Source organism: Ursus maritimus, unplaced genomic scaffold, assembly GCF_017311325.1.
Source record: "Ursus maritimus isolate PB19 unplaced genomic scaffold, ASM1731132v1 scaffold_16, whole genome shotgun sequence".
Lineage (NCBI taxonomy): Eukaryota > Metazoa > Chordata > Mammalia > Carnivora > Ursidae > Ursus > Ursus maritimus.
In genome coordinates this window covers 11,611,445-11,637,504 of record NW_024424008.1, presented here as the reverse complement: position 1 = coordinate 11,637,504, position 26,060 = coordinate 11,611,445, and the positions used below count along the sequence as shown (strand labels likewise).

The 26,060-nt window shown below is 58.8% G+C and overlaps 1 protein-coding gene across 3 annotated transcripts in view; it reads right to left on the bottom strand.

Moving 5' to 3' along the window:
- MYO7A (myosin VIIA) overlaps nt 1-26,060 on the bottom strand; it is a 63,230-nt gene that overhangs the window by 22,454 nt on the left and 14,716 nt on the right. For all 3 annotated transcript variants that reach the window (XM_040630892.1, XM_040630893.1, XM_040630894.1), the window contains exons 8-26: nt 25,842-25,918; nt 25,155-25,274; nt 24,261-24,403; nt 23,523-23,733; nt 22,886-23,021; nt 19,890-19,996; nt 14,283-14,420; nt 12,271-12,429; nt 11,759-11,851; nt 9,653-9,747; nt 8,308-8,392; nt 7,511-7,729; nt 7,024-7,131; nt 5,935-6,144; nt 5,365-5,568; nt 4,958-5,134; nt 4,411-4,500; nt 2,887-3,014; nt 654-780 (exon numbers count right to left, since the gene is read on the bottom strand). In XM_040630892.1, coding sequence (XP_040486826.1) covers nt 654-780; nt 2,887-3,014; nt 4,411-4,500; nt 4,958-5,134; nt 5,365-5,568; nt 5,935-6,144; nt 7,024-7,131; nt 7,511-7,729; nt 8,308-8,392; nt 9,653-9,747; nt 11,759-11,851; nt 12,271-12,429; nt 14,283-14,420; nt 19,890-19,996; nt 22,886-23,021; nt 23,523-23,733; nt 24,261-24,403; nt 25,155-25,274; nt 25,842-25,918 — 2,627 coding nt within the window. The remainder of the gene's footprint in view (nt 1-653; nt 781-2,886; nt 3,015-4,410; nt 4,501-4,957; nt 5,135-5,364; nt 5,569-5,934; nt 6,145-7,023; nt 7,132-7,510; nt 7,730-8,307; nt 8,393-9,652; nt 9,748-11,758; nt 11,852-12,270; nt 12,430-14,282; nt 14,421-19,889; nt 19,997-22,885; nt 23,022-23,522; nt 23,734-24,260; nt 24,404-25,154; nt 25,275-25,841; nt 25,919-26,060) is intronic.

Below are 26,060 nucleotides of genomic sequence, written 5' to 3'. Positions count from 1 at the left end.
CCCCCCCCCCCCCCCCACCGCCCGAGACCATCACAGCGGCCTGCCCAGGTCTCCTACGTCCAGCCCTTCCACCCACACTCGGGACCTGCTCGAGGCCCAGCCACCCTCATCCCTCCACTGCTTCTGGGCTCAGCCCTGCTGCCTTTGGGAGCAGGCTGGCAGCAAGGCCGCCACATTCTGACCCTGTCTGGTCTCAGCTGTGCCTCCCGCCTCACCCCACACACCATTCCCCCTCTCTCTTCACCCAGTGTAATTGCTCCCCGACCTCTCCCGACTGGGAGAGTGCTCTCCTCCTCAGGGCACTGGCCGCCGGGGTTGGTTCTGCTGCCCACTCTGCCTCCGTGCCCCCAGCACCCAGGGCCTGGCACTGAGTTGCAGTCAAGAAAGTGGCCTGAAATCAGCCACAGTGCCTGCTCCAAGACGGTAAGTGGAGGGGCCAGGAGATGCTGTCAAATTCAGTAAACCAAAAGAGGCCGAGGGGAGAACAGAGTGAGGGGCTGGGATCCTGGGAGGACGGCAGGACAAGGTGGCGGGAACTGTAGGCCTGAGAGGAGACGGCCCAGCTAGGGCCTCCTCGCCAAGCCCCGCTGTGCTTCCTCCCCTGCTCTCTCCTCTGATGCCCTTCCCGCCCTGGGAGGCCAAGCGCCCCCTACCTTTACGAACTTCTCGGAGGGGGCGAAGCAGCCCACGCAGAGAGACACGAGGATCCAGCCCCGGGCATAGCTGCTCTTGGAGGGGTTGTGCGTGAGCTGCTTGCTGATCTGGCAGTAGATCTCGTCCCTAGGCAGACAAGCAAGGAAGGGAGACAGCCTCAGAGGATAAGCCCGGCCCCTCCGCCGCCCGGCCACAGGGGGGCCACACAACACGCGGTCCTCTCCTGCTTGCCCCAGACCACCCGGGAGGAGGGGGCGAGGTGCCGACCGGGGAAGGCGGTGGAGCCACTGAAGAGGGTCTTGCTTTGGAGGCGGGTGCATCAGGCGTGAGGCATGTCCCTGACTCCGATCCAGACGCACAGTCAGGCCCCCAGGATCCAGAGGGGGGTGCGCCTCCTGCTCTGGGACACAGCGGCCACGGCCACTGGTGGTCACTTTGGTGAGAAGCATGGGCTGTCCTGCCTTGTCCCTCAGCAGCTGGGTGGCCTGGGCAGGTGAGTTCACCCCTCCCAGCCCAGCCCATAGGCATGGCAGCAGGTACAGTTTCTACTGACGGCAACCGGAAGAGCAGAAACAGCAAACACATCTGGGGAGTTTGTCTGGGAGATGGAAGGGGTGGGGGTCGACTTTCACTCGCTGCATTTCCGTAATGTTTGAATACAATACTTAAGTCGCCATGTATTACTTTTGTAATCAGATCAAAGCAATGAAGGTAGTTTGGTTTGGTTTTGTTTTCATTTTAAGGGGAAAGATAAAACCTTCCTTACAGGCTTTCTGTGGAGAAAAAAAAAGAAAAGAAAAGAAAGAAAAAGAAAAGAGCCAAGGCTTAGAAAGCACCTGGCACAGCAAATCCTCAATAAAGGCTAGCTGCCCCATGGGGCCAAGGACAGGACGTTGACAACTAAGTGACCACCAGGGGGCACTCATGGCCGCGCTTCCCTCTCAGAAGGGCAAGCCTGGGCAGGAAGGAGCGATTATCTGATTCAGTGGCACCCAGATCTTCAGGGTTCAGGGGCCAGCGCAACTTCAAAATTAATTCTGACGTTGCTCACTTTTTATCATGACAAATAAGGTCATTTAAAACACACCGTACACACACAATCTGCCCACCATCTGTATCACAATCATTTCATAAAACAAACATAATTTAAATACCCGAAAAATTAGAAAGGGTAAAATCGCAGAACAAAGAACAGTTCTTTCAATAAATCAAATTTAGCTTTAGAAACCACCTCATATTTTTCCCACCTCGTCACAGACCAGTAAAAGCTTTCTCACCTGCCCTTGGGAGCCTAGGCCAGGTGAAGGGAAGGATTAGCCATGGCCTCTCAGACCCAACACCCAGCCTTCTGACTCTTAGCCCAGGGCTCCCGGCACTGTGTTCTCCAGGACTGACTTTAGGTCCGATAGTGAGACAAGTGGGAGGCAAATTCTTGCCCCTTCAACACACCCTGGACAGCTACCTTTTCTTGCTGGAGTCAGGTGGCCCTGGGTGCCTGACCATCTCCGGTGAGGTAGTAACTGGCTTCCAGGAGCAGTGAAAGGGGGTCTGACTGGAAGGGAGGACGTCTGGGAGGCTAGGACCCTGGGGCAAGTCTCTTCCCGTCTCTGGACCTCAGTTTTTCCACCAGTAAAATGGGCTCAACCCCCTGCCCCGGGCTCATCCTGCATTCCTCCCAGCCAGTATGCACAGATTCATGGGATCAGCTCTCCTAACTGACCATCTTGTGCTGATAGAGTCTCAGAAACGCCCCGTCTTCCCTCCTCTGACCTAGCTGACTCGATTCCTTTATTGCTCCTGGTGATGCTGAGATCATCCCGTCCCCTCCGCAACACCCCGGGGACCTGAACAAAGGAGGCACTTGCAGGCTTCGCGGGCACGCTAACCGCAGTAACCCTGTCCACGGGCCAGAGCTGGCAGGGATGGGTCTACAGCAGGAGAAGCATCCGATCGTGAGAACAATCGTGCCTAGACGCGGGTCTTGTCTTACATGCTCTCCAGAGTTCCATCTGCCCGCAAGCCTATCAGGTAGGTGCTGTGATTATTGCCTCTTTACAGATGAAGGAACTGAGGTTCACGGAGATGAACTAACTCTATCAAGGTCACATGACTAGCTAGCAGCGGAGCTAAACCCAGGCCTGTTTGGCTTCTTCCGTCGCCAAGGTGACAAAGCCACAACTCATGCCACCAAAAGCCTTGCAGGGCCACACTCTGAGAGGCACTGGCACTGACCGGAGCGCCGGCCGCAGGATGCCGTTGCCAATGACGAAGTGCAGCTTCTCCAGGTTGGACGTGGGCCGGTCCTCCAGCATGCTGTTGCCCTGCACAGTAGACTCCCCGTCATGCAGCCTCTTGGTCACCTGGGCCAGAGGAGGGGACGAGGCTTGGCCCCAGGCAGGGTAGACGGAGGGGGGCCCTGCCACCTGTGTGAGTCTGCCCGCTCCCCTGGAGAGCAGATCCTGAGAGTGGCCAGGAGAGCTGGCTTCCCAGTGCTGTCATGGCCCCAGCGCTATCCGCCCCCAGCATTGTGCAGAAGGATGACTGGCCCAGACAACTAGGCAGCGCGGGCCCGGTGCCCCCTCCCAGGGACAAGGCTCCTCTGCAGGCTCCCTGACCCCACCCTACACCCCCTCCCCCACGGAAGCCCTCCTTTCAGCCAGGATAGGGACCTGTTCGTCTGACCCCTATCTCTCCACGGTGGGCCACAACTCCACACACAACTCTGACACCCAGAATATACCCTGGGTCCAACCACCCAGTCACCATCACCAGTCCCCGGTGCCCTTGCCCCTCCGTGAACAGCTCCAGGCCTGGGTTCTGACAGACACGTTTCTCCTCTCTGGTTCCCCACAGCCCACCGCGCCAGCCTGCACCCTGCCCAGAGCCCTAGACTGAGAGGGGCAAGCGGCAGGAGCGTGCCCCTATAGGCGGGAGGGGTGGAGGAGGTCCTCACCTCTATGGAACACCCACAGCTGTGCTCTCACGCCATCCTCCCCAGAGCCCACCAGTGGGCCTTTCCACCCCCCGCAACCTGGGCCTTTCAGACACCCAGCAGCAGAGCCAGGATTCAAATCTGGGGCCACGTGGCTGCAGAACTGGATTTGAGCCTCAGATGGGGAAGAGGACAATGGCAGAGACAATGCAGGCTGTGGAAGCCCTGATGGAGTGTGCCTGTACTGCAGAGGGATCTGGGCAGGCTTCCTGGAGGAGGTGACACCCAGGCAGAAAAGAGGAAGGAGGACTTTTAGGCAGAGGGACTGCTGTGTGGGAACGTAAGGGGTTGAGAGAGCCAGTCCCCTGCACCGTAAATGCCTTGGTTAGTGTCTGCTGCCCTCCCAGCCTGCATAATCCTGGAGCATTGGGCCAGGATGGCTCTCAGAAAAGGCCTGGCGACTAAACGAGAGTTCAAACGAATTAGTAGTGTTAATGTCCCATGGGCACTCTTGCCCACAGAAAGTTCGCAGAGTCTGAAATGTCCTTGGATCAAATGCAATGGGTCCCTGCGCTGGCAGGAACTGTCCTCCCTCTCACCATGGGCCACTCCAGCCCTCTCCAGCTCTCCAGTCCCCTCTTCTGGGAAGCCCTCCAGGATCTGGCCCCAGCCTGAGCTCACCACCCCCTTCCAGGTGCTCCTATCTGCCCAGTGGCTCCCCACACGGTCCAGCCCAAGCCCCCGGGAACAGGAGCAGCTGCAGTCCCCAAGCTCAGCCTGGCCCCAGCCCGCATCTCCTCAGGCAGCCCAGGGTCTTCTCTAACCTCCTCTGTCAGTTTGGACTTCTTCTTCAGGGTCAAGTGCACCAGCTTGTGCCTCATGCTGCTTTTCTTCTGCCCCTCTGGGAGCTGGGCCTGCAGGACAAACAGGGGTCAGGGTCAAGCGACTGGGCCCCGAGGAATGACAAAGGCAATGGACAACGGAGCTAGGGCTAGAGGGTGGGCTCGCCTCCACGCTAACAACTACGAGGTATACCCCACACTGCCGCCCCCTCGCCCCCCACTTCCCTGCACCATCCAGAACAGGAAAGCAGAGACTCAGAAAGTGTAGGAAGCTGCCCAGTGCCTCGCAGTGGGTCACTACTGCCGCGGGCTCGGACGGCAAAGGCCTCCCCGGGTGATGATCTGCACTTTGCAGTTTACAAAATGTGCACACATTTGTTCTCACAAGTAGACGGAGGAGAGTGGGGGTCACGGAGGTGAGGTGGAGGCAAATTTTGGGGCGCTCCTTCTGGGGATTCCCCTGAGGCTGGGGAAGCCGGGCAGCCCTTCCGACGGGCCTGGGAGGACACGGCCGGTGGCTGGGCCTCACCTCGCCCTCGCCCTGCAGGGCCTGCAGCTCCCTCTTGTACGTCTTCTTGCCCAGGGTCTCGTAAATCTTGGTCATCACGGGGATCTTCTCACTGCCGTCACTCATGGCCGTGTGGTACTTGGGCTCGGGGAGGTCCCCCATGAAGCGCAGAATGGTGATCCAGACCGCCAGGGCCGCCTGGGGCAGAGCCCGTGTGTCGGAGGGCACAGGTACAGAGCATGGCTGAACCATCACAATAGCCTGGGGGTCTGGGGAGGGGGCCAGAGGGGGCCGCACGAGGGCCACCACTGCTCCTTGAGACGGCGCCCATGTGGCCCGGGCCCAGGCTGGGCACCAGTGTGAGGTCGGCCCTCGTCCCGCCCCCCGGGGCCCTGCCACCTGGGTACCCACGCAGCCCCAGGCCTCACCAGCTGGTCGCCCTCGTCATCGTGGAATAGCAGCGGCTGCCTGAGCGGCCGCCGGGTATAGGTGTGTGTGGTCGTGCCCTGGAAGTAGGTGGCCGCGAACTTGGCGAATTTATACTCGGAGAGGTCCTCCTCATCCTCGTCGGGCAAGGGAAGCGCGGCGTCCAGGTCCTCCTCCACCATGTCCCTGCGCCCACGCTCCAGGTCCTGAGGAGGCCAGATGAGCTCCCTGCCGTGGGAGCAGACTTGGGCCAAAGCCCCCCCAACCTGTCCCTGTGGGGCCAGCTCTTCCTCCCCAAGGGTGGAACTGTGTCATGCTATTCAAGACCCAAACAGAGCCTGGCACGTGGCAGGTCCTCAATACACGAGTGAAAGTTTATAAATGGCCCTGGAGAGAGACAGTGACTGGCCCAAGGTCACACAGCAAGCTGACAGCCGGACAGGGAAGGGCCACACGTCATCACTGCTGCCCTTTGCTCAGAGGGAACCAGGTGGACTTTAATATAAAGAGGCATGAAAGGAGGGAGGGCTGTCACACTGGGTCCTGTCCCCAGCCCGTCCCCAGCTTGGTACCTCAAAGCCACTAGGTGCTTGGCCCTCCTGGCCTGGCAGGCTGCCTGAAGTCCCCAGAAAGCCAAACATCTTGTCCACCATGTCCGAGTGGTTGATGGGCTCGTGGCGGGCCCTCTCCATCTGCTCCAGGAGCTCCTTCTTCCGCCGAGCTTCCTCCTTCTCCTTCAGCTCCCGCTCCGCGTCCTCACGAGCCAATTGTGCCAGGCGCTCCTGGGAGGTTGGTGTGATACAGAGGGACAGCCTCAGGGAGCAAGCCTTCTTCAGGGAGCCCAGAAGAGCCCCTGCAGCAACCAGGCCTCAGTTCCGACCTCCACCGCGGCCCTCCCGACTGCTGGCAAGGACTGAGCCTCGGGCCTCTCCATCCTCGGCCTCGCCTGGCCCTGCCATCACCGTCCAATGCAGACAGATGCCCAGCATCCAGCCACAGAGAAGCCTCCAGATAAGCCGAGAGCAATGCCGCCGCCCTTCAGGGCTTAGCTGGGAACCACCTCCTCCAGGAAGCCTGCTCATGCCTCCCAGCTGGAAGGGACCATACCAACCCAGAAATCCCACAGCCGTTGGGTTGAGGCTCTGGACCAGCACTGTCCAATAGAAATAGAATGCAAGCCATGTATGTAGTGGCTTTGTTTAAAAGAGTAAAAAGAAATAGGTGAAATCTATTTTAATAATATATTTTATTTAACCCAATATTTCCAAAATATTATGTAAACATGTTATTATTATTTTTAAAATAGTACTGAGAGATTCCATATTCCTTTTTTTTTTTTTTTTTTTTTACTGTCTTCAAAATCTAGTGTGTATTTTGCACTTAGAGCCCGGTGCCCTTTCAAGCACTCCAGAGCCACACATGGCTGGGGGCTCCCAGACTGGGTGCTCTCACCCGGCTCAGGCTTTTCATGCGCGCGTTCTCTCCCAGCTAGGAAAAGTGCTCCTGAGGGCACAGAACCTCCCACTCGGAGCCACAGCCCCTCGTCCTCAGGCCCGGCACAGGACCAGACACCCACCGCGCAGGCTGCGTGGACAGATGACGGATTGCCAGTGCTTTCGAGCCGGCGAAGGGACGTCTGAGGGCTGAGCCGCTCAGCTCACCTGATGCTTGCGCTCAGCCTCCTCCTTGGCCTTCTTGGCGCTCATCTCCTTCCGGAGCTTCTCCTCCTCTGCCAGCCGCATCTTCTCAGCCTCCAGACGCCGCAGGTACTGAGGGAAGGGGCGGCCAGCGGGTGAGCGCCCTCGCGGGGCTTCCTGCCAGCTCCGCCCCCGCCCCCCCACTGAGTTCTGGGATGGGGAGCGACCCTGCCAAATGATTTGGCAGAGAGGGAAACCGAGGCATCAGAGACCTTCTCCAGGTCACACGGCAGGTCGGGGGCATTGCGGATTCCCAAAGCCAAACCAGATTCACCACGAGGGTGACTGGGGCCCCAGACCCTGCCCTTGGCCGGGAGGACGAAAATAAGGGGTGTGATCGCAGTTGTGTGCGTCCGCAGAGGAGGCAGGGTCCTAGATCCCCTCTGTCGGCGCAGCCCCTGCGGGGGGGGGCGGGGGGGGGTGACCTGCCCGCCTGCGGTGGAGCCCTCACCTCGGCCCTGAGGCGCCGGTGCAGCCTGCGCGCGATCATGCCCCGGGCATAGGCCTGCACGGTGAGCACGGCCCAGAGCCGGTGGCGGAAGGCCTTGCGCACCAGGTAGGCGCGGCAGCGGGCCTGGAACTCGATGATGCGCCGGCGGGCCAGGCGGTACTGCCCGTGCAACTTCCGGGCGCGGTGCAGGGCCTGCAGGCGCAGGAAGCCCAGCCGCATCTGCAAGGACACCAACGGCTCAGAGCCTGCGGCCCCATTCCAGGCCGGCCCTGCCCGCGGGACGGTCGCGGCGCGGGGCTCCCCTAGCACTGCCCCAAAGACACAGCGCACAGCGCGGTCTTCTCTCAGACTGGGGCTCCCCACAGGGAAGCCTTGTTTCCTCTCAGACAAGTTTTCTAGGGAGCGGTCTCCCTTGGTGTCCCTTGAAGGGGGGCCCCCTTCTCAGACCAGGAGCCGGTCTCCTTCCTGTCTGCCTCCCCAGCCCCAAGCCCAGGCTGCCGCCAGTTACCCTGCAGAGGTCATGTGACGCCCGCTCCCAGCCCCCTCCACGGTCTCTAATGGCCCAGGTGCTCACAACCCATGAAAAACCACTGCAGAAGAAAAGCCGCAAACTTTGCTGACCAGACGGCTTCAGCTGCAAGAAGGAGGCTTGGACTTTGGGCTGGAGGAACGGTAGGGGCTGGGGGGCAGTGGCAGGAGGCTGACCAGCCCTGGGCATAGGTACATCCTGCTGCTATGGCAATGGGGCTGGTTCAAAGGCCTTGTGGGGCAAGGAGCAGCCCCCTGGGGAGGCTCACCAGCTCATAGTTCCTCCGGCAGTTGTGGCCCCGCCAGTGCCTCTGGATCAGTGTGGCCGCGTTCTTCAGCTTCAGGAAGTTAGATCTGAAATGGCAGCATGATACGGGAGGATCTCCGAGCCAAGACATAGTGCCCAGAGGCAGCCAGGGGACTGGTGGGGCTTGGAATCAGGAGAGCAGGGCTGAGTCCCAGCTCTGCGTCTTCCAGCTATGTGACCTTGGGCAAAGACATACAGCTGCTCTGTGCCTCAGCTTCCTCATCTGTAAAATGGGTACAATAACACCTGCCCTGCCTGCCTCACAGGCTTGTCATATATGCCCGCTAAGGTGGGCATTCACAAGGTTTTACTGAATGAAGAAATGCATGAATGATAAGTGAAGGAAATAATACAAAGATTAGAAGCTTTGAACACTGTGAACATGACTTATTACTGACTTCCTCATTTTATAGATGAGAAAAGAGACTCGAGGAGTTGGGGACTAGAGCCCATGTCATCCACTGCAGGGGGACAGAGGCAAGCCCAGCACACGCACACACATCGGTTTGTGAGTGCGCACAATGCTGACCCCTGCACATGTGAGGCAGCTCGCACAGGATGAGTCACCTGCCACCTGATGGAGGACAAAGAGACCACACCTCACACAGCAGGTGTCTGCTGAATGTAGAACCGAACAGTGGGGGAGTGAAGGATGGGTACGGCCCCATGTGACACAGCCGGCGAGCCAGTGCCTGGGTGCGCATGAGCGAGTGAGCCGCTGTGGGAGGGGATGGACAGATGGGCGGACGGACACACGGACAGAAGAACTAACAGAAGGGCAGATGAGCTGAAGGACAGATTGACAGACAGTAAATGGAGAGAGGGAGGGAGGGAGCGGCCCGACGTACTGGTAAACGGGCAAGTTATGGAGTTTTGTGGGGCCCAAATCACACTCCGGAGTCAGCCCTGCCCAGTCGTGAACCGTCACAGCTGTACACGTGCCCCTTACGTGGACTATGGGACACGCTCCGTGATTCACAAAATCTCAAATTTCCTCTTTGGGAAATTGCATCAGGCATCCGAGACACAGGAGTGTCTGCCTGGGTGCCTCACGCATCCACGTGTGCGTGCCGGTCCGGAGGGGCGTGTTCCGTGTTACCGGGCACAAGTGGGGCTGTGTGAGTCACGTGTCTGCGGTCATCCGTGTTCGCGCGACCACGCACGCATGCTGTGTACCTGTGCTCTTGCTTCCACGTGTGCACACGGCTGTGTTTATTCCTAGCGTTCGCGCAGGGGGACAGAGGCAAGCCCAGCACACGCACACACATCGGTTTGTGAGCTGGGAGGGAGCTGGTCCTGACACATACCTGTCTTTGAAACCCCGGATGACCTTCTGGAGGAGGATGACTCTGTCGGTGATGGCCTTGTCCCGCTCCACCTCCAGCAGCATGTCGTGGTGGTCCTGGAGGGCAGAGCTCCTGAGCCGCACCCCCACCCCCCTCGCAGGGCCCCCAGCTCAGTCCTGGGCTGAGGCTGCCGCACACAGGCCCTGCCTTCCTTCTCTTGGAGCCCAGGCCGAGGGCTCCCTGCCCTGCTCTGGCCCCATAGCATAGCCTCCCATGGCCGTGGGGACAGACCTGGCTTGTGGCTGCCTCCCAGAGGCCGGGATGGGACAAACGGCATAGGAGGAGCCTAATCTGACTGCCTGGGGTCAGAGAACCCACCATTTACACCCTGGCTTCATCCCTATGGCCATCTTTGCCCAAGCCCCCACTTTTCTCAATGTCTGTCACATGGGTCCCTAACCTGGGCCCTGCCATTTCTCTCCTGGCCTCTGTCGCTCCCGCTTGGTCCTCCCTCAGGGAGGACCCCCCCCAAAACATAAATCTGATGGTGACCTTAAAGTAAAACCCCTGGTTCCCGGGGTCGAGCCCAGTGTCCCCCCTGTACTCAGCCCCTCCATAACCCAGGCCCTGCTCACTTCTCCAGGCCTCGTTTCTTCTCACTCCGGTTAGACAAAACCTCACCATACAGTCAATACAGATGAATAGAGTGTCTCCAGGTGCCAACACAGTGCTAAGTGCTCGGGCGGGGGTGGGGGCTGCAGTGAACCAGGCGGACAGGGGCCCTGCCCTGGCGAGGCCGAGCCACACCCATCCGATAATCCCAGACCACACCACTGTGGACAGGGCCTAGCAGGGCAGCAGCTCGGCCAAGGCTGTCTGAATGAGTGAATGAGAAGTAGATGTCTGGGCTCTCAAATGACAGTGCATTTCTGGAGAGCCCCGGGAGGTGAGAATGGGGACGAGGATGGTCCTCAGAGCTCTCTGGCACTGGACACCATCCTGCTGCCTGCCCTTCCTCCCTTCCCCGCACATGCTAGAAGCCCTGCTTGCCACTCCAGGTCAGTGTACCTCCTGGGCAACTGGTTTCTCCTCTCTGAGCCTCTGAAATGGGCGTGACAGTACTACGTCCCAGGGTTGCTATGGTGACTAAACAGGATTCTGGATAAAAAGCCCCACCTGGGCCTGGCACAAAGAGCGCCCTTTGCAGAGGGCAGTAATGATTTGAGCAGGCAGGGAATAGTGGACACGTTTTCCTGACAAGGAAATGAAGACCTGGGGAGATGAAGGGACTGGCCCATGGCCCCTCAGCCAAAGAAGAATTAGACTAGACCCCAGATTCCCTCCAGCTCCGGGCTGGCTCCTCCCTTCCCTCCCACAGCTATCCCCTGTTGCCGGGGCCGCACCCACCCACCAGAGGAAGGAGCCCTGCCCATCACCCAGGACATCGGAAATGGAAATGGGGAAGAAGGCAGGCTGGGAGCTCACACTGTCCCTGCTGCAGCTGCCGGCCCCGCCAATTCCCAGCAAGCTCTCTTCCAAGGCCAAGACACCACATGGCCCGGCTTCCTGCTCCCAGCCCTGGGCCCTTCCCAACTGCCTCATCCCAAAGTCCAGCCCCATTGTCCAGTGTTGCTCAGGGAGGGTGGGAACAGGCCCCTGCAGAGGGCAGAGGGAGGGGGCAGCGCATGGCCTACCTCAGCCAGGATGAACCCTGACCGGCAGGAAATCACAGGAGGGGTCTAAAGATACACTCAAGAGCCCCACGCCCCCAAACACATCCCATTTTACAGATGGGAAAATGAGGCTCAGAAAGGGCCAGTGAGCTGCCCAAAATCCCAGGGCAGACAACCAACCACAGGGTCCTGCTTGAATCCAGGCCTCCCTGGTGAACCACCTCTGACCTCATCCCCCCCATCACAGATGGTCTTAACACCAATTTCCCCTCCCCCACGGAGGAGGCCTAATCCTCCCTCCCTATCACAGACTGTAAGGGAGGAAGATCACAAAGAGCCGGCACTGACCAGCCTGATGCCGCAGCTTCTCTGCAGAGGCCCCTGGGACCCCGTCCTCACTGCGATGGGGAACTCACAGGTCCACGAGGCAGCCACAGACGGAGGCCATGCTCACCTTCAGAAAGATCTTGGTTTTGCCGATCTGCCAGTCATCATGGGTGCCCAGCACGGCCTCAGCCATACGCTGGCATGTCCCCCGAAGGTCGTCCTAGGGGTGCACAAGGGAATGCGCAGCCCCCCATTGAGAAAGCCACCTGAGTGTCCCTCCCAAGGCCAGGGGGCAGGACTCTGGCTCCAGCTCTGCCCCTGACATGCTCTGTGTCTGTGGCCGGGTCCCACCTTCTCTGACCCCCAGTTTTCTCCTTAGCTGGGCCAGATGATTGCAAAACCCTCTCCACAGCTAACATCCAGGGCCCACTGGGCAGCCCTGGTCTTGTCCACTACCACGTGTGTGAAGGCCATGCCAGTTGAGAACGGTGATCCAAGCCCTCGGAAGCCCTCTACTGGCTCCTCCTGGACTTCCGCAGCCATCCCTGAGGTGGCCGAGCTCACGTCCAGCCCAGCACACCAACCGCATGAGAAAACCTGGGACCCTCCCTCCCGCCGTCCCTGACGCCGGCCCTGTACCTGCTTGTAGGCGGGCTTCACTCCGGGCAGCAGCACACGGTAGCGCTCTACAAACTCCACGAAGCTGTAGCGGATGGGGTAGCCAGCCCGGCGGATCCGGATGGTCTCCATCATCCCCGAGTACCGCAGCTGGCGCACGCACAGGTGCCGGTCGAACAGCTGGCGGGCACGGAGCCAAGTGCATCAGCGCACGGGACTCCTGCTGGGAGCTCAGCCCCGCTCTGCCTTTTCCCAGCCACACAGCCCATGAGGAGCAGGGCAGACCGAACCAGAGCCACCGCTCGAACTTACTTCACAGCACAGAATGAGACCCTCACTCGGGGCAAGCTGCATGCTTTGGGGGCACAGAGGAGAAACAGCTTAACTCCCCTTAGGATATCTTGAGGGGCTTTCATGGAGGAGGCGGTCTTGGCTCTAACCCTGTCAGGGGAAAGGGCACTGGAGGAGGCAGGGGGCACGTGGGCAAAGGCATGGAAGCCTAAAAGCGCAGGGCACGTTCGCGGACTTTATGGGGACTCAGGAGGCTAATGCACGTCAGGGTCGTGGTTGTGCAGGTGACGAGCGTTTGCACAACCCCACGGAGTGCCCTTCATATCACAGCCACAGTAGATTTGTAGCTCTTCTGACAACTTTCTGGCTGCTGGCAGTAAAATGCCTTAAGGAAGAGACAGTTTTCTTCATGGGCACAGAGTGGTTTTTGTGATGGCAGCAGGTTGTAGAAGGACTGGAGAGGGCCTCAGAGGCCAGGCTGGGGACGCAGCAGGGAGTGATCAAGTCAGAGCTGCATCTGAGACTGACTGGCTCTCTCAGCAGTCGGGAGGGGGACTGGAGCAAAGAGACAGGAGACCAATGAGAAGGTCCTGATGCTAAGGTTCAGGCAACAGATGCTGAGGTCTGGGACGAGAGAAGGTTCTGGAAGCATCTCAGAACAGGAGAGAGGGTACCCAACTACCTTGGCAGAGCCCTGGCCTCTTTCCCCCCAGACCCTTTACCCTAGAGGGAGAGCTAGAACCCTCTGTAACCCTCATGCCCCTGCAGACCCAGTCCTAATCCCATGGGGGACAGGCCAGCCCACTCTGGGAAATGTTTTCAGGCTGGGGGCAGGGTCAGCACGCAGCCGGCTGGCTTCCGCCACCTGTTTCCTTTCCCTCTCGGCACTTTCCCTGGCCCAGCCCTGGCCTCCCTCCTTCCGTACTCCCCAGACCCCTCAGGCCCCAGCTTCCCCCTGGGCCTCTGGGAAGAGCTTTGTGGTAAACAACACCTCCCAGAGCTGTGGAAATATCATAATAAAAATATATATAAATTAAAAAAAGAAAAATAAATAAAAATTAAAGAAAAATGAAAGAAAAATAAATAAATAAAAATAAAATTAAGAAAGAAAGAAAGAAAGAGCTTAAATGAGGGCTGGCCAGGGCTCCCAGCTTCTAGCCTCAAGCCCCTTAATCTCCGAGTCTGCAGTCATACGTCTCAAATGCGGAATCATAACGGTGGGTCCCTCCTTCAGGTCCCTCCTTCCCAGGCTCTTGGGAAGGTGGAGTGGAGCTGTGGGGAGACTCTGGCCCATGCCGGGCACACAGGAAAGGCCCAATAAATGTTATTCAGTGGAGTCAAAAAATGAGAATATCCCCAACCAGTCAGAGGAATCTGGGAAGGCTTCAAGGAGGAGGTGGTAGTTAGCTGGATCAAAGGATAGGGGGCTTTCAAAGTCAGGGCCACAGCAAGAACCACAGCTGACTCCTGTGCCAGGCAGTCCTCATGCATACTGCATGAAATGCTGCCAGGAGCTAAGCCCAGCTTAAAAGCGGTAGAGTCAAGCCCACGGCAGTCAAGGCTCTTTCCGGGGGAACTGCTCCCTCCAGTAAGTCGGTATGTGGGAACTGGTTCTATCAGGTGCCCTCAGATGCCCTGCCATTCCCCCAAGACGACAAAGTCTCAGCCCAGCCCCCACTCTGCCCCTCCCCCTGCCCCAGGCTGGGCCCTGGCTGACGGGACGGGGGACCAGGGCCACTCACCATGGGCTTCTTGAACTCATTGGGCTTGATGCAGCGCACGAAGAAGGGCTGGCAGGCGCCCAGCGTGCGCATCAGCAGCTCCAGCGACCGCTTGAACTGGCTGCTGAGAGTGGGCGAGCGCTTCCTGGTCTCGGCGCCCTGGGGGGACGGACCACAGGGATGGGAGGGGCTGACCTGTGCCCCCCAGCCCGCCAGGAGGGAAGCAGCAGGGGCGGTCAGCAGGCTTCGGGGCTGAGGGAGAGCCGCCCCAGGGAAGCAGGCTAGCAGGACACTTGGGGTTGTCCTGTGACTTGGCCTCCTCTGGGCTGGCGCTGGACCTCAGATGCACCCTTGGGGCACCCCTGGGACCTGGGTCTGGAGGAGCGCTACACAGGGAATGCCCCCCTCCCCAGGTTGCTGGATGATTCTGGGCAAGGCCCAGCCCCTCTCAGTCTCCATTCTGCCTTGGCGGGAATAAATGAGTAGCCGAACTTGGTCACCTCGGGACACTAAGGTCCACTCTAGAGATGGGTCGGACAGACCTACATTCAGGCCCCGGCCCACCACCTCCTGTGCGATCTTGCACAGCTCCCTAAGCAGCACTGAGCCTGTGTCCTAAATGGCAGCAGTGCCACCTCACTCGCTGTCGGGGCTGTCACGAGGGTGGGCACAGAGTATGGCTCAGTAAACAGCAGCCTGGGAACCTGTGTGCGTGCTGGGGGTGGGGGGGCTGTCTGTGCCCTGTCCCTTCGCTGTGGGATTAGCCGGTGGCAGCAGGCCCAGATAAGCCTCCTAAGAAGGCCCAGGCCACCCACCAGGGGCCCCGAGGCCCACATGCCCAGATCTCCACCAGCCGCTATCTGGGTGAGCTGGCTGGCACCGCCTCCCCATCAGGGTCCCCGTCTCAGAACGCTGCGAAACGAGGCGGGGTGCTGGGGGAGGGCCTGGTCCACAAACAACCACGAAGCAGAACATCTCAGACCAACCCTGCGAGACTGGACCTAGAATTCAAACTCAATTCCAAAGTACTCTGATGTTGCTGTTTCCCTGCTAGCTTCATCTATGTGAGAATTTCTTATCAGTGAATTTGATTAGTGTTGTAAGATTTTATGTTTTAAATGAGACCTAATTTTATCTGCTATCCGTAGCAGCGCAGCCAGGTGTGCTGGAGTGCGGCGGTAGAGGTGTGAGGTGTTGGGGGGCGGGCAGAGGCGTCTAACGCGAGCGAAGGTTAGACCATGTGCCCCCCGCAGAAATGGAGCTCGCCGGGAACAGCCAACACTTGCTCTTCTGCAGTGAGCCAGGTCTCTGTGTTAGTGCCATTTGGCACATATTCTAGGACTTTGCCAGGGAAGCTGGGGAGTCTCTGCATCAGGGTAGGGTGACTGTCAGGTCTCTGACCCCCACGACCGTCCCAGAAGCTGACGCAGCCGCAGCACCGGACGCCCCGTGCCTCGGAGGGGGAGCGGGCCGGGTCGGGCTTCACCCAGCCTGCGTTAGAGCCCCCGCCCCGAGCACACGCACGGCACAGACACGGACGCGCACTCCCACACACAGCATACGCAGAGCACGCCCGCACGCACACACCCATACAGCACACACGGCACAAACCTTTCTGTGGTTTCTATCATCACTCCGGAACTACTTCTGTCTGTCTGTCTTCCCTGCTGGCCTGTGAGCCTAGTGAGGACAGGCAGGTCTGCCTTGCTTCAGTGGTGGCCCAGGGCCTGGCACAACTGGCAATTGGCAACACTTTGCGGAACTGGCTCCTAGTGGCCATGGGCTCCCAGAAATGTCCGACTTCCAACTACTCAGGCCAAACTCGAAGAACCGCCCCCAGCTCCTCTTCTTTCATATCCGATATGCCAAAATCCATATTGGTTCTACCTCCCTGCTTCTGTCCCCCACACTCCACAGCTCCCTCTGCTCCACGATCGACCTGGCAGCCGGGGGAAGGCTGTCAGAACACAAATCCAGGCCTCTCCACCCGACACACTCAGGGCCCTGCAACAGCCGCCGAGGTCAGGAGTGACCACCGGCGTCCTCGCAAGCACTGACAAGGTCCTGCAGGATCTGGGCCCGGTGACCTACAGTGTCTCCGTGCTTCTAGCCACCCCCGCCCTGTGCTCGCCACCGGGCACCAGGCCGGCCCAAAGGCTGTGCACTTGCTGCTTCTCCTCCCTGCGGGGCTCCTCCTCCAGATGCACCCCGCCTCCTCACCAGCCTTCCCCGGTCCCCATTTTCGACACTGAAAGCCCCACCCCTGGCATTTCTCCCTCCTCACCCTCTGACGTACTATCTATTCGACTTCTTTATCTACTTATTAGCGTTTTCTCCCTTCTGCCAGAATGTAAGCTCCGTGAGGACAGAGGCTGTTTTCTGTTTTGCCCCCTGCTCTGTCCCCAGGATGCAGGCCCATGTCTGGCACAGAACGGGCACCCGTTACTGTTTGTTTCTGAGTGCAGGAGCGCCGGAAGGGGAGCTGAGCCTAGAGTCTACTCTCACCTCCTGGCCCCCGGGGTTTCTGATTCAGTTTTATTTCATGGAGGGGAATGGTGGTCCTTTCTGATATTCATGGGTTTCTGGGAGAATGTGCAGACATTTGGAAATGGGGTAAAGGTAGGAGTAGAAAGTCCAGAGCTCAGTGTTAAATGACTCCCCAGAGGGGGTCTGAGGGACAGACACCTGAGCGGGACATGCACAGGGCTGGGGACACACAGGTGTGACAAGCCACCTGCATAAAGCATGAGTAAGAGTCCAGTGGACTCAGGGCCTGGGGATGTGTGACTGGGGTTAGACATTAATCGGGGGCTCGATGGCCTGGAAGAATGCAGACCTCATGGCTCAGCCGGTCCCTCCAGCAGCACTGGCTGGGGGTGGGGGGGCTGCCCAGGGCCACCTCAGGAGGCAGACACTAGAGTCAAAGGATGGAAATCTAGGGGTTGGAGAGGAGCATAGGAGGCGGGTTCAGATCACTGGAAGGAGGCGGTGTGGGCTTCTACCCCGAGATAAAGCACTGTCGTCAATAAACTGTGACTAAATACTTGACATTCACCAAACTGATTTCCGTGTCCCTCTAACCGAGCTGGCATGCTTCCAGCAGTCCCCAAACAGGTTTTTTCTTTGCGAGGGGTGACACTCAACGCTCGCAGAGACAAACAGCAGGGGCTTGCAAAGCTTCCCCTTAGCCCTCACTGGTGTGTGACTTTGGACAACTTCCCATACCTCCCTGACACAGACCCGGATCCACGTCCCCTGTGTCACAAAGGGTGTGACCTTGAGCCCACACCGTGGCCTCTCTGGGGCCCAGCTTCTCTGCCTGTAATGTGGGGACGATACTAACTGCTCACAGGGGTGCTGTGAGGAGTGAGGAGGTGAGAAATGTAAGGGGCCCAGAAAGAAGACATAATCAAGATCAAATGTGTCACTGTCATGCTCTAACTCTGTGCTCCAAAACTCCCTCAAGAGGGAGCCATTTCTGGAGACCCCAGGGTCTTTCACTTAGACCTCTTCACGGTTCCTCAACAAGTGGGTTCTAGTCCTAGGGTCCCGGGGAAGAAGTCTCAGAACAGGAAAGTTTGTGGAGAGTTCCCCAGATGCCTCCAGGTGCTCTGGAAAGACAACAGAAGGGGCAGGTGGGGAAGACAAGGTTCTATGATCTTCCAGGGCTGCCTAAGACCAGGAGGAATGGCTGAGCCTGGAAGGGGTGGGCTGGGGACCGGAGGAGAAGAGGTAAGAGCGGGGAAGAGCCCAGTGCCACACCTGTCTCCCCAGTGCTGCCGCCCTATGACACGTGGGCCTCAGGGTGGGGACTGCTGGGCACGGGAGCTTCTGGCCCCTTGGGCCCCAGTCTGGCGGGGGCCCCACACTCGCCTGGTCAGCAGCTGGGCCCCAGTGCTGGCCTGGGGGGTGGGGTCTCAGGGCCATTCCCGGGCCGAGGACAGAGGCTACTGCCCAGTTACACTCCCTGCTCCGGACATTCCTGGCACCCGTGTTGCTGCTGTGGCTGTCGGGCACTGTTTTGGCCCTCCACGGGGCACTGGGCAGCGGGGGGATGCCGGACATGCAGGGAAGAAGGGAGACTCAGCACGAAGACGAAATGGGGAGGACATCGGTACTAGGCTGAGAGGAAACTGAGGGTAGAGAGAAGGAAAAAGAGGCAAAGGGATGGCAAAGCTCTGCTGCTGATGGGGGGGGGGTAGCCGGCGCTCCCGGGGCCCAGAGCACCGTGGGGGCCACGACCTGAAGGCGGTGGCCAGGCACCAGGCACACCGCAGACACTGCTCCGGGCCTGAGAAGGTCTGGGGGTGACGACTTTTAGTCCCAGTGCCCCGGAATACTGTGCCTCGGGGTGAGTCACCCCCCGCCTCTGAGCGTCAGACCCCTATCTGCAAAATGCAGAGGCTATCAGCTGCCCCTCCTGCGCTGCAAGGCTATCGGGGGGTCGGACCAAGTCGTGGACACGGAAGCACGTGGCAGGGCCGGCGGAGGAAGCAGGCCTTGATACCGCAGAGAGACTCAGGGGGCAGGGGACGTGGGAGACCTGGAGTGGCGTGCTGGCCCGGCCCCTGGCTCACGGGGCGTGCTGGGCAAGTCTCGCCTCTTTATCTAGGACTCAGTTTCCTCCTTCAAGAAATGGGGAGGCTCACAGTTCACACAACTCAAGAAACAAAACAAACAAGAAACCACTACACAAACCACTCCACAAAAAACACACTCAAAAAAAAAAAAAAAAAAGCCGGCCCTTTCCCCAAGCTTCAGAGCCACGGGGCCAAGGCCACAGCCCAGCCCCAGGGCCACTGAGGCCTGGCCCACCATCCACTGGCCCCGGACAGGGCTCTTTTACCTTCATGGAAGCGGCCGACTGACGAAGAGTGCCCGATGAGTAACCACAGAGAAACTACAACAGGAACCACAGTGCAGGGCGAGATGGGGTTGGGGGCAAGGAGAATGCGGTGGGTCAGAAAACAGAGAGCAAAATCCACCAGGGAGAAAGAAGGTCCCTCGGGGAAGAGGTCTGGGCTCCCAGGGGCCCGGAGCAGTGCAGGTACCCGGGCTGGCACCGAGCAGCAGCGGCTCTGCCCTCCCCACGAGTCCCTCTGAGCGCCCTTCAGGACGCCCTGGGACAGGAGGAAGACAGGAAATGAATCATGCAGAGAACGAGTCTGCCAGACCACCACTCTGGGGACAGAGGGCGGGACATTCTGCACGCCAGTAGGGGGCCCACGGCTGCGGTGCCCACGCCCTCTGTGTCTGTCTCTCTGATATGCCCACAGCCATCCATGTCCTTGAGGCTGGATGTGCTCCCTGCTCCCAGGCCCCCTGTGAGCGGCCGGAGGTCCAGCTGGGGGGACCCCCATGGTAAACCGTGATCAGGCTGAACTCTGTGACCTCTCATGTCACCATTCTCTGGGCCTGGCCGCCCCCCCACCCAGTCAACACAGCAGGAAGACCAGACGGGAGGACTGTGGAGGCCCCCGGGCCCCCCTCCTGGAACCACAACAAAGCACTGCCCTCACTCCGCGGCCAGAGGAGCTCAGCCAAAGCTGTTGGACAAGGGTGGGCCTAGGCATGGGCCTGGCTTCTGGGGGCCCTTCCTGCCCAAGAGAGACCCCGCCCAGACATTACCATGGCGACGTCGGCCTGGAAGATCTGCTTGATGAACTTGTTTCTGGAGGAATGGACCAGCTGGATGATGTCTCCATGCAGGGTGTCCCGGTTCTTCTCCAGGAAGCCTGGGCAGTGGCAAGAAACGGTCGGCCACACCTCAAGAGCTCTGGCAGCTTCTGCCTGACAAGGCTCAGCCGCTCCCCAAATCCACGGTGTCTGAGCCAAGAAGACCCTCGCACTTCGCTGAGCTCAACCACACCCACTTTACAGCAGGGAACACCGAGGCCTGGATAGAGCAGCTTGTCCAAGATGACAGGAGGGCGAGGGGCAGAGCCAGAACGGGAGCCGCATCTCCCTCCCCACACAGCCCCCCTTCCAGACCTGCTCAGAGAGGAGGGCAGAGGCCCCAGGCCCCAGGGAGGGCAGGGCTGCCTTCCTCAGGGAACCACCCAGGGCCTGCAGTGCCAGCCTTAGTCTTTTGAATGAAGGGATCAGAAGCCCCTGTAAGTAAGTGTGTCACCTGGGAGAGAGTAGGTGTTGGGCCAGTCCGGCTAAGAGTAAAGGAATTTAAAATACCTTGCATTGAACAGTGCGCCATGTTCTACAAAGTGCCCTCCCAGCACCGATGCTCACGACTGCCCCCTATCTGGGGGTGGGCAGGGACTATCTTCCCCATCCCGCAAGGGCGAAACCAATGCTCAGAGAAGCTGAGCAAGCTGTCTAACACCACACAGCCAGCCATGGGCAGAACCAACACTTGAACCTAGGACTCCCAGCACCAGCCCAGGGAGGCTCCTCAGCACCTCACAGACCCCCGAGAGGCCCGCCATTCCCAGGGACTGAGGAGCTAGGAACTGGTTAATGGAGGGGGGGGGGTCTTGCTGGGGGGAGGCAGAAGACGGAGTGGCCAAGGGCGGGGGAGGCGCGATGAGGAAGAGCACTGCAGAGAAGCAGCACCCTTTGCCCCAGGACTCAGGCTGGCGGGCTCGCAGACAGCATAGAGACCCAGCGCTGGGCTGCCCACCCGGTGTCTGGGGAGGGGAGCGTGACAGGAGGCACCCGGCAGTGGAAGGGTGGGTTTTGGAGCTGGGATGGAATTGTGGGCTCTAATCAAAAGTCTACAACAGCCTCACTCTGGGACCTAGGATGGTTCCCTTCTGGATCTCAGCTTCAGGTGTCCGATAGGAATGACAGTGCCTATAAACTCTTGTTCGGTTCGGAACACCTAACACCTCCTGATTCGTAAATGAAATGCTGGATTAAAACAGTACTTTGCGAACCAGGAAATGCTGGCAGAATTGTTTAAAGTAGCCCAACGCTGTTAGTGACCTTAGGCAAGTCATTTCCCTCTCAGTTTCTAATCCATAAAGTAGGTAAGGCTTGTGTTCCCTCCAGATCTAACATTCTGTAAGTTTAGAACTGTGCAGAATGCACTAAATTTTCCCATCTGTATCCTCACAACAGCATGAGGCCTGATACAATCCTTTTACTCCTAACAACAGACACATTGGTTTGCTCAAAAGCCCTTCAAACTTAATGTTGGCTTCCTTCCTTCTAACAGCAAGGTTAGATCTCACAATCTAATAGTTGAGGGAGGGCTGGGCGGGCCTCAGATTCCAGCCCTGCAGCAGGGCTCACCCATACACTTGTCAGCCTTCTGGACAATTCAACAAGGAAGTATGAAACCAAAGGCTCTTTGCTTGTATTGAATTTCACTGGTCTTCGAAGGCAGGTGAAACCCTTGGAGGCTGAACACAAGAGCTCAATATAGACACACACGACAACTGATGCCCAGCCAAGGTGGCCCTTTAGACCAGGGTGGTGGGGGCAGAGTCGCAAGGGCAGTCTGCAAGAATTCCAAGAATTCAGGGGGTCCCTGGCTGTGGGCTGACTCGTCTTCACCGCTAGCTTTAAAATGAACCCAACTGCACGTCCCAGGAGCACGGAAATGCATCCCCTTCGACGCTCACACTTGGTCTTGTTGCTGAGAGAATCTCAGTGGGTCGCGGGGCTGGTTCTAGGCCTGGCTTGGCACCTAATGGGCAATGTCATGGAAAGATAGGTAACTTTCCCTTTCAAGCCTCAGCTTCCCCACCTGTACAAAGGAGCACTGAGTGCACCCAAAAGCATGGAAAGCAGGGACTCGAACAGAGATTTGTAAACCCATATTCATGGCGGCACTATTCACGGTAGCTAAAACCCAAATGTGCATCAAGAGATGAATGAACAAAATATATATATACACACACACAGACACACACTTATACATACATACATAATGAAATTGTATTCAGCCACAAAAAAGAAGGAAATTTGGACACAGGTTACAACATACATGAATCTTGAGGACGTTATGGGGTGAAATAAGCTGGACACGAAAGGACAAATACTGTACGATTTCACTTATATGAGATCTCTGGAGTAGTCAGATATATATATGGAGAGAGAAAATAGAATAGAGGTTACCAGGGACTGGGGGAAAGGGGCACATTTTTCCTCAACCAGTACTTATCTGGGGTGATGGATAGGCGCTGGGGAGGGATAGTGGCGACGGTGGCACGATACTGTGAAGGTGCCTAATGTCACTGAACTGTAACCTTAAAAACTGTTAAAACGGTACATTTTGTATTATATACACTTCACCACATTTATTAAAATCTCTACAAGACGGGCACCCAGCGGTGCGGTGCCTGGGTGGCTCAGGTCGTGATCCCAGGGTCCTGGGATCAAGCCCTGCGTGCGGCTCCCTGCTCAGCGGTGAGTCTGCTTCTCCCTCCCCCTCTGCGGCTCCCCCTGCTCAAGCATGCTCTCTCTCAAACAAATAAAATCTTTAAAAATAAATAAATAATAAAATAAAATCTCTAAAAGAAAGAAAGAAAGAGCACTGGGCCCAGGGTTTCCTAAGGCCCCTTCCCGCTCTGTGCTCCAGGCCCCACCCTGTCCTGGGCGGGAGAAGGGCAAGGGCTGGAGAGGGCACAGGCGGAGACGCCCCAGCCCCAGATAGCCCGCTGTACCTTGGCTCTCATAGTAGACGACGCCTGCAAAGTGGTTGATCCCAAACTGAGTCTCATGGTTGTTCTTGGGGGGGATGTAGTTGGAGTTCAGCTTGTGCTGGGAGTTCAACTTATGCAACATGGTGGTGTCTGTGCCCTGTGGGAACCGATGGCCGCGCTCAGCCCCCCTCTGCCCCAGCTCCTTCTGCCCCTGCTGCCCCAGGCCTTTGCACCCCCTCTTCTGTCTTTCTCAAGAGCTCCCTCCTTTTATTTGTACCCCACACAGGAGCTCTCTGGGCCTCCACTTCCCCATCTGTTAAGTGGGGGGATTAGAATTACACTACCTTGAGTGTTCAGTCCAGTTTAGAAAACCTATTTCCCACAGTGAAAATCACGGGGGCAGTCCCTCCCTCACTCTGAGACACCTCCCAGGTGCGGAGCACCTGTTCTGTGCCAGCTCTATGCTTAGATCTCCATCGCTTGGTCCAGGACCCCGTGGACTGCAGGTGATCCCCAAATGTCAAATGAAGGCATCTGCAATGGCCTCAGAGCCACCCTGAGAGGCACGTATCATTGGTCCCATTTTACAGATGAGGAAAGCTGAGGCTCAGAGCGTGAGGGGACGTTCTGCACAGGCGCCCAACAGGGGCAGGCGCACCTTGGGGAACTTGCTCTCCTCGTCGATGAGGGAGATGATGTTCATGGGCTTGCTGGCGATCATGTCCAGGGCGTCCTGGTTGTCAGTAAACTCGATGTGCAGCCAGCCGATGCTCTCCAGGTCATACTCCTCCTGCTCCAGCTTGAACACATGCCGCACGAAGAACTGCTGCAGGTGCTCGTTGGCGAAGTTGATGCAGAGCTGCTCGAAGCTGCGGGGAGCACGGGGGACAGGCGAGGGGCTGAGCAGGCCTGGGCCCTCTGCCCAGCACACCCTGGCTACGCTGTGCTCCCAGTATGGACTCCCCAGCCTCTGAGGCAGGCGGCATGGGCCAGTCCCCCACCCCGGAGGTAGGGAAGGGGACACTGAGTCAGGCCCCTCCTGGACCTGCTCCCTCCACCTGCTCCTGACATGGCCCCCAAGAGTGGCCCTTCAGGAAGCGAGGGACTCTAAGCATAGTTCGGCCTCGCCTGCTTCGAGGCACCTTGCGGCTTGGACACTGGGGTGTCCGTGATGGTGTCAGGGCCTTCTCCCCACCACCGCAGCTGACCCCGGCAGCTGGAGGGGATGGGCAGGAAGGGGAGTGAGAGAGCCCCCCAGGATGACTGGAGGCAAACTCCGACAGCCCGGCATAGCGTGCTCGCAGCCCACTAAGTGTAGTTTAAAGGCAGAGATGGGACCCCTGTTCCATCCGTGTTGTGGAAGAAAATCCCCACAGAGCAGAGCCCCTTGTGGTACCTGTTCACAGCAAAGTTCTCGAACCCAAAGATGTCCAGGAGGCCGATAGACCTGCGAGAGCTCTTCACTTCCTGGGAGGGGGGCTTGTAAATCGCCGCGTTGATCTTGTCCACAATCCACACAAAGAGCCGCCCGTAGATGCCCTGAGAGGTGGCCGTGTCAGCCGCTGGGCCCGCGCACCCTTCCAAGGACGTGGGCCAGGCTCCCGGGGCTGTGACAGCCTCGCTCGGCCCCTCCCGTGCTGAGCTTTCCTCGAGCTCTTCCCTCTGTCTTGGAGCCCCCTTTCCTGTTGGAACAATTCCTACTCCTTCCCAAAGCTCTGCCAAGCAGCCTTCCCTAACCCACTTTGGCCTCCCCTCTCTCCATCCCCCTCCGTCTCCCTCTCAGCTCTGGACATCTCAACGGTCCCAGAACCCAGCACAGAAGGTGGCGCGGGGCAGGGGCTCAGTGGCTTGCAAACTCATGAGTGTGGAAACAGGAAGGACCGAGGGCCCTCTCCACCCGACCCAGCCCATCTTCAGTGTCTTCTTTGGAAAGACTGGCGAGGATATCCTCTGGGCTGGGAATAGCACAGCCGACCAAGTGCCCAGACAGTATGAGCCCGCGTGAGGCCCACGGGCTGGAGAGCAGAGCAGGCCAGGGATGGAGGGCCCAAGGGGAGCAGCGCTGGCAGGGGGCCACCCTTGGCCCCTTGTAGAAGGAGCAGAGCTCAGGAGAAGGCGGACTCGAGCTCAGGCCCCCCAGAGAGCCAGTGGCCAGAGCCTGGACGCAAGGGCAGGCGGGGGTGGAGGCCCAGACACCGTCTGCTTCCGTGGACTACTCCACTCCTGCCTATGTCAACAAGCTAGCACCCCGCGGGGCGGAGCGAGCCAGTGCCGCGCCTTGAAGGCCCACCTTGACAAAGGCGTCTCGCACATCCAGCGCCTGCTCCCTGCTGAGCGGGGTGGACACGGTCTCCCCACGGGTGATGAGGGTGCGGCTGGTCAGGCAGTTCATCAGGTCTGGGGGGTTCACCTGGTGGGACAACATCCAGGTGCTCACCCAGCCGCCTGTGCCCGTTCCTCCCCCCCTTCCCACTGTCCCACCGGGCCTTGCTGACACCACTCGCGGCACCGAGGGTGCCCTTCCCCACGGGCCACAGCCAGATCCTCCCCAACCATCCAACCCCACCCGAATGCTGCTGGAAGGGCTGCTCTCTCCCCGGCGCCTCCTCACTCCCCCTGGTCTGTTCCCTGGCCCTCCCAGGACAGGCTCAGACTCTGGCTTCATTCATCCCAGTGTTCTGACCCAGGGCACAGCCTAGTAAGCCTTTGCTGAGAGACGGACAGACGGACTCACTGGGGTCCCCTGTGCTCCGCACCATCCCCAGGGGCAGTGGGATTAGGGCACCTGGCTCCACTCCCCCTCTGAGACCTGTGCCCAGCACAGATGCTGTACACAGTTTCTCCACATTGAACTTCTAGAACTCTCCCAAGGAGAGCCCCAGCTTCCAGGATCCCACCTGCCCAGCCCCCGGACCTGAGTCCAAACTGCCCCTGAGAGAAACCGAAGCCGCAGGGGGACAGACGGCCGGACACTGACCTCGAGCAAAGATGCAGCTGTAGCCAGGGACGGGGAGAAGAGGACCTCACAGGCATCCAGGTGTTCAAACGTCCGGGCTGTCACAGCGAGGGGGTGCAGGGTCAGGCAAGCGAGGGTGGGCATGGGGGAAAGGGCCAGGCTCTCGGGGGTTCTGCCCTGTCCACAGAGGCCACCAGCACCATGATGAAGCGCTTCTCCGGGCCCATGTATGTTTGATGG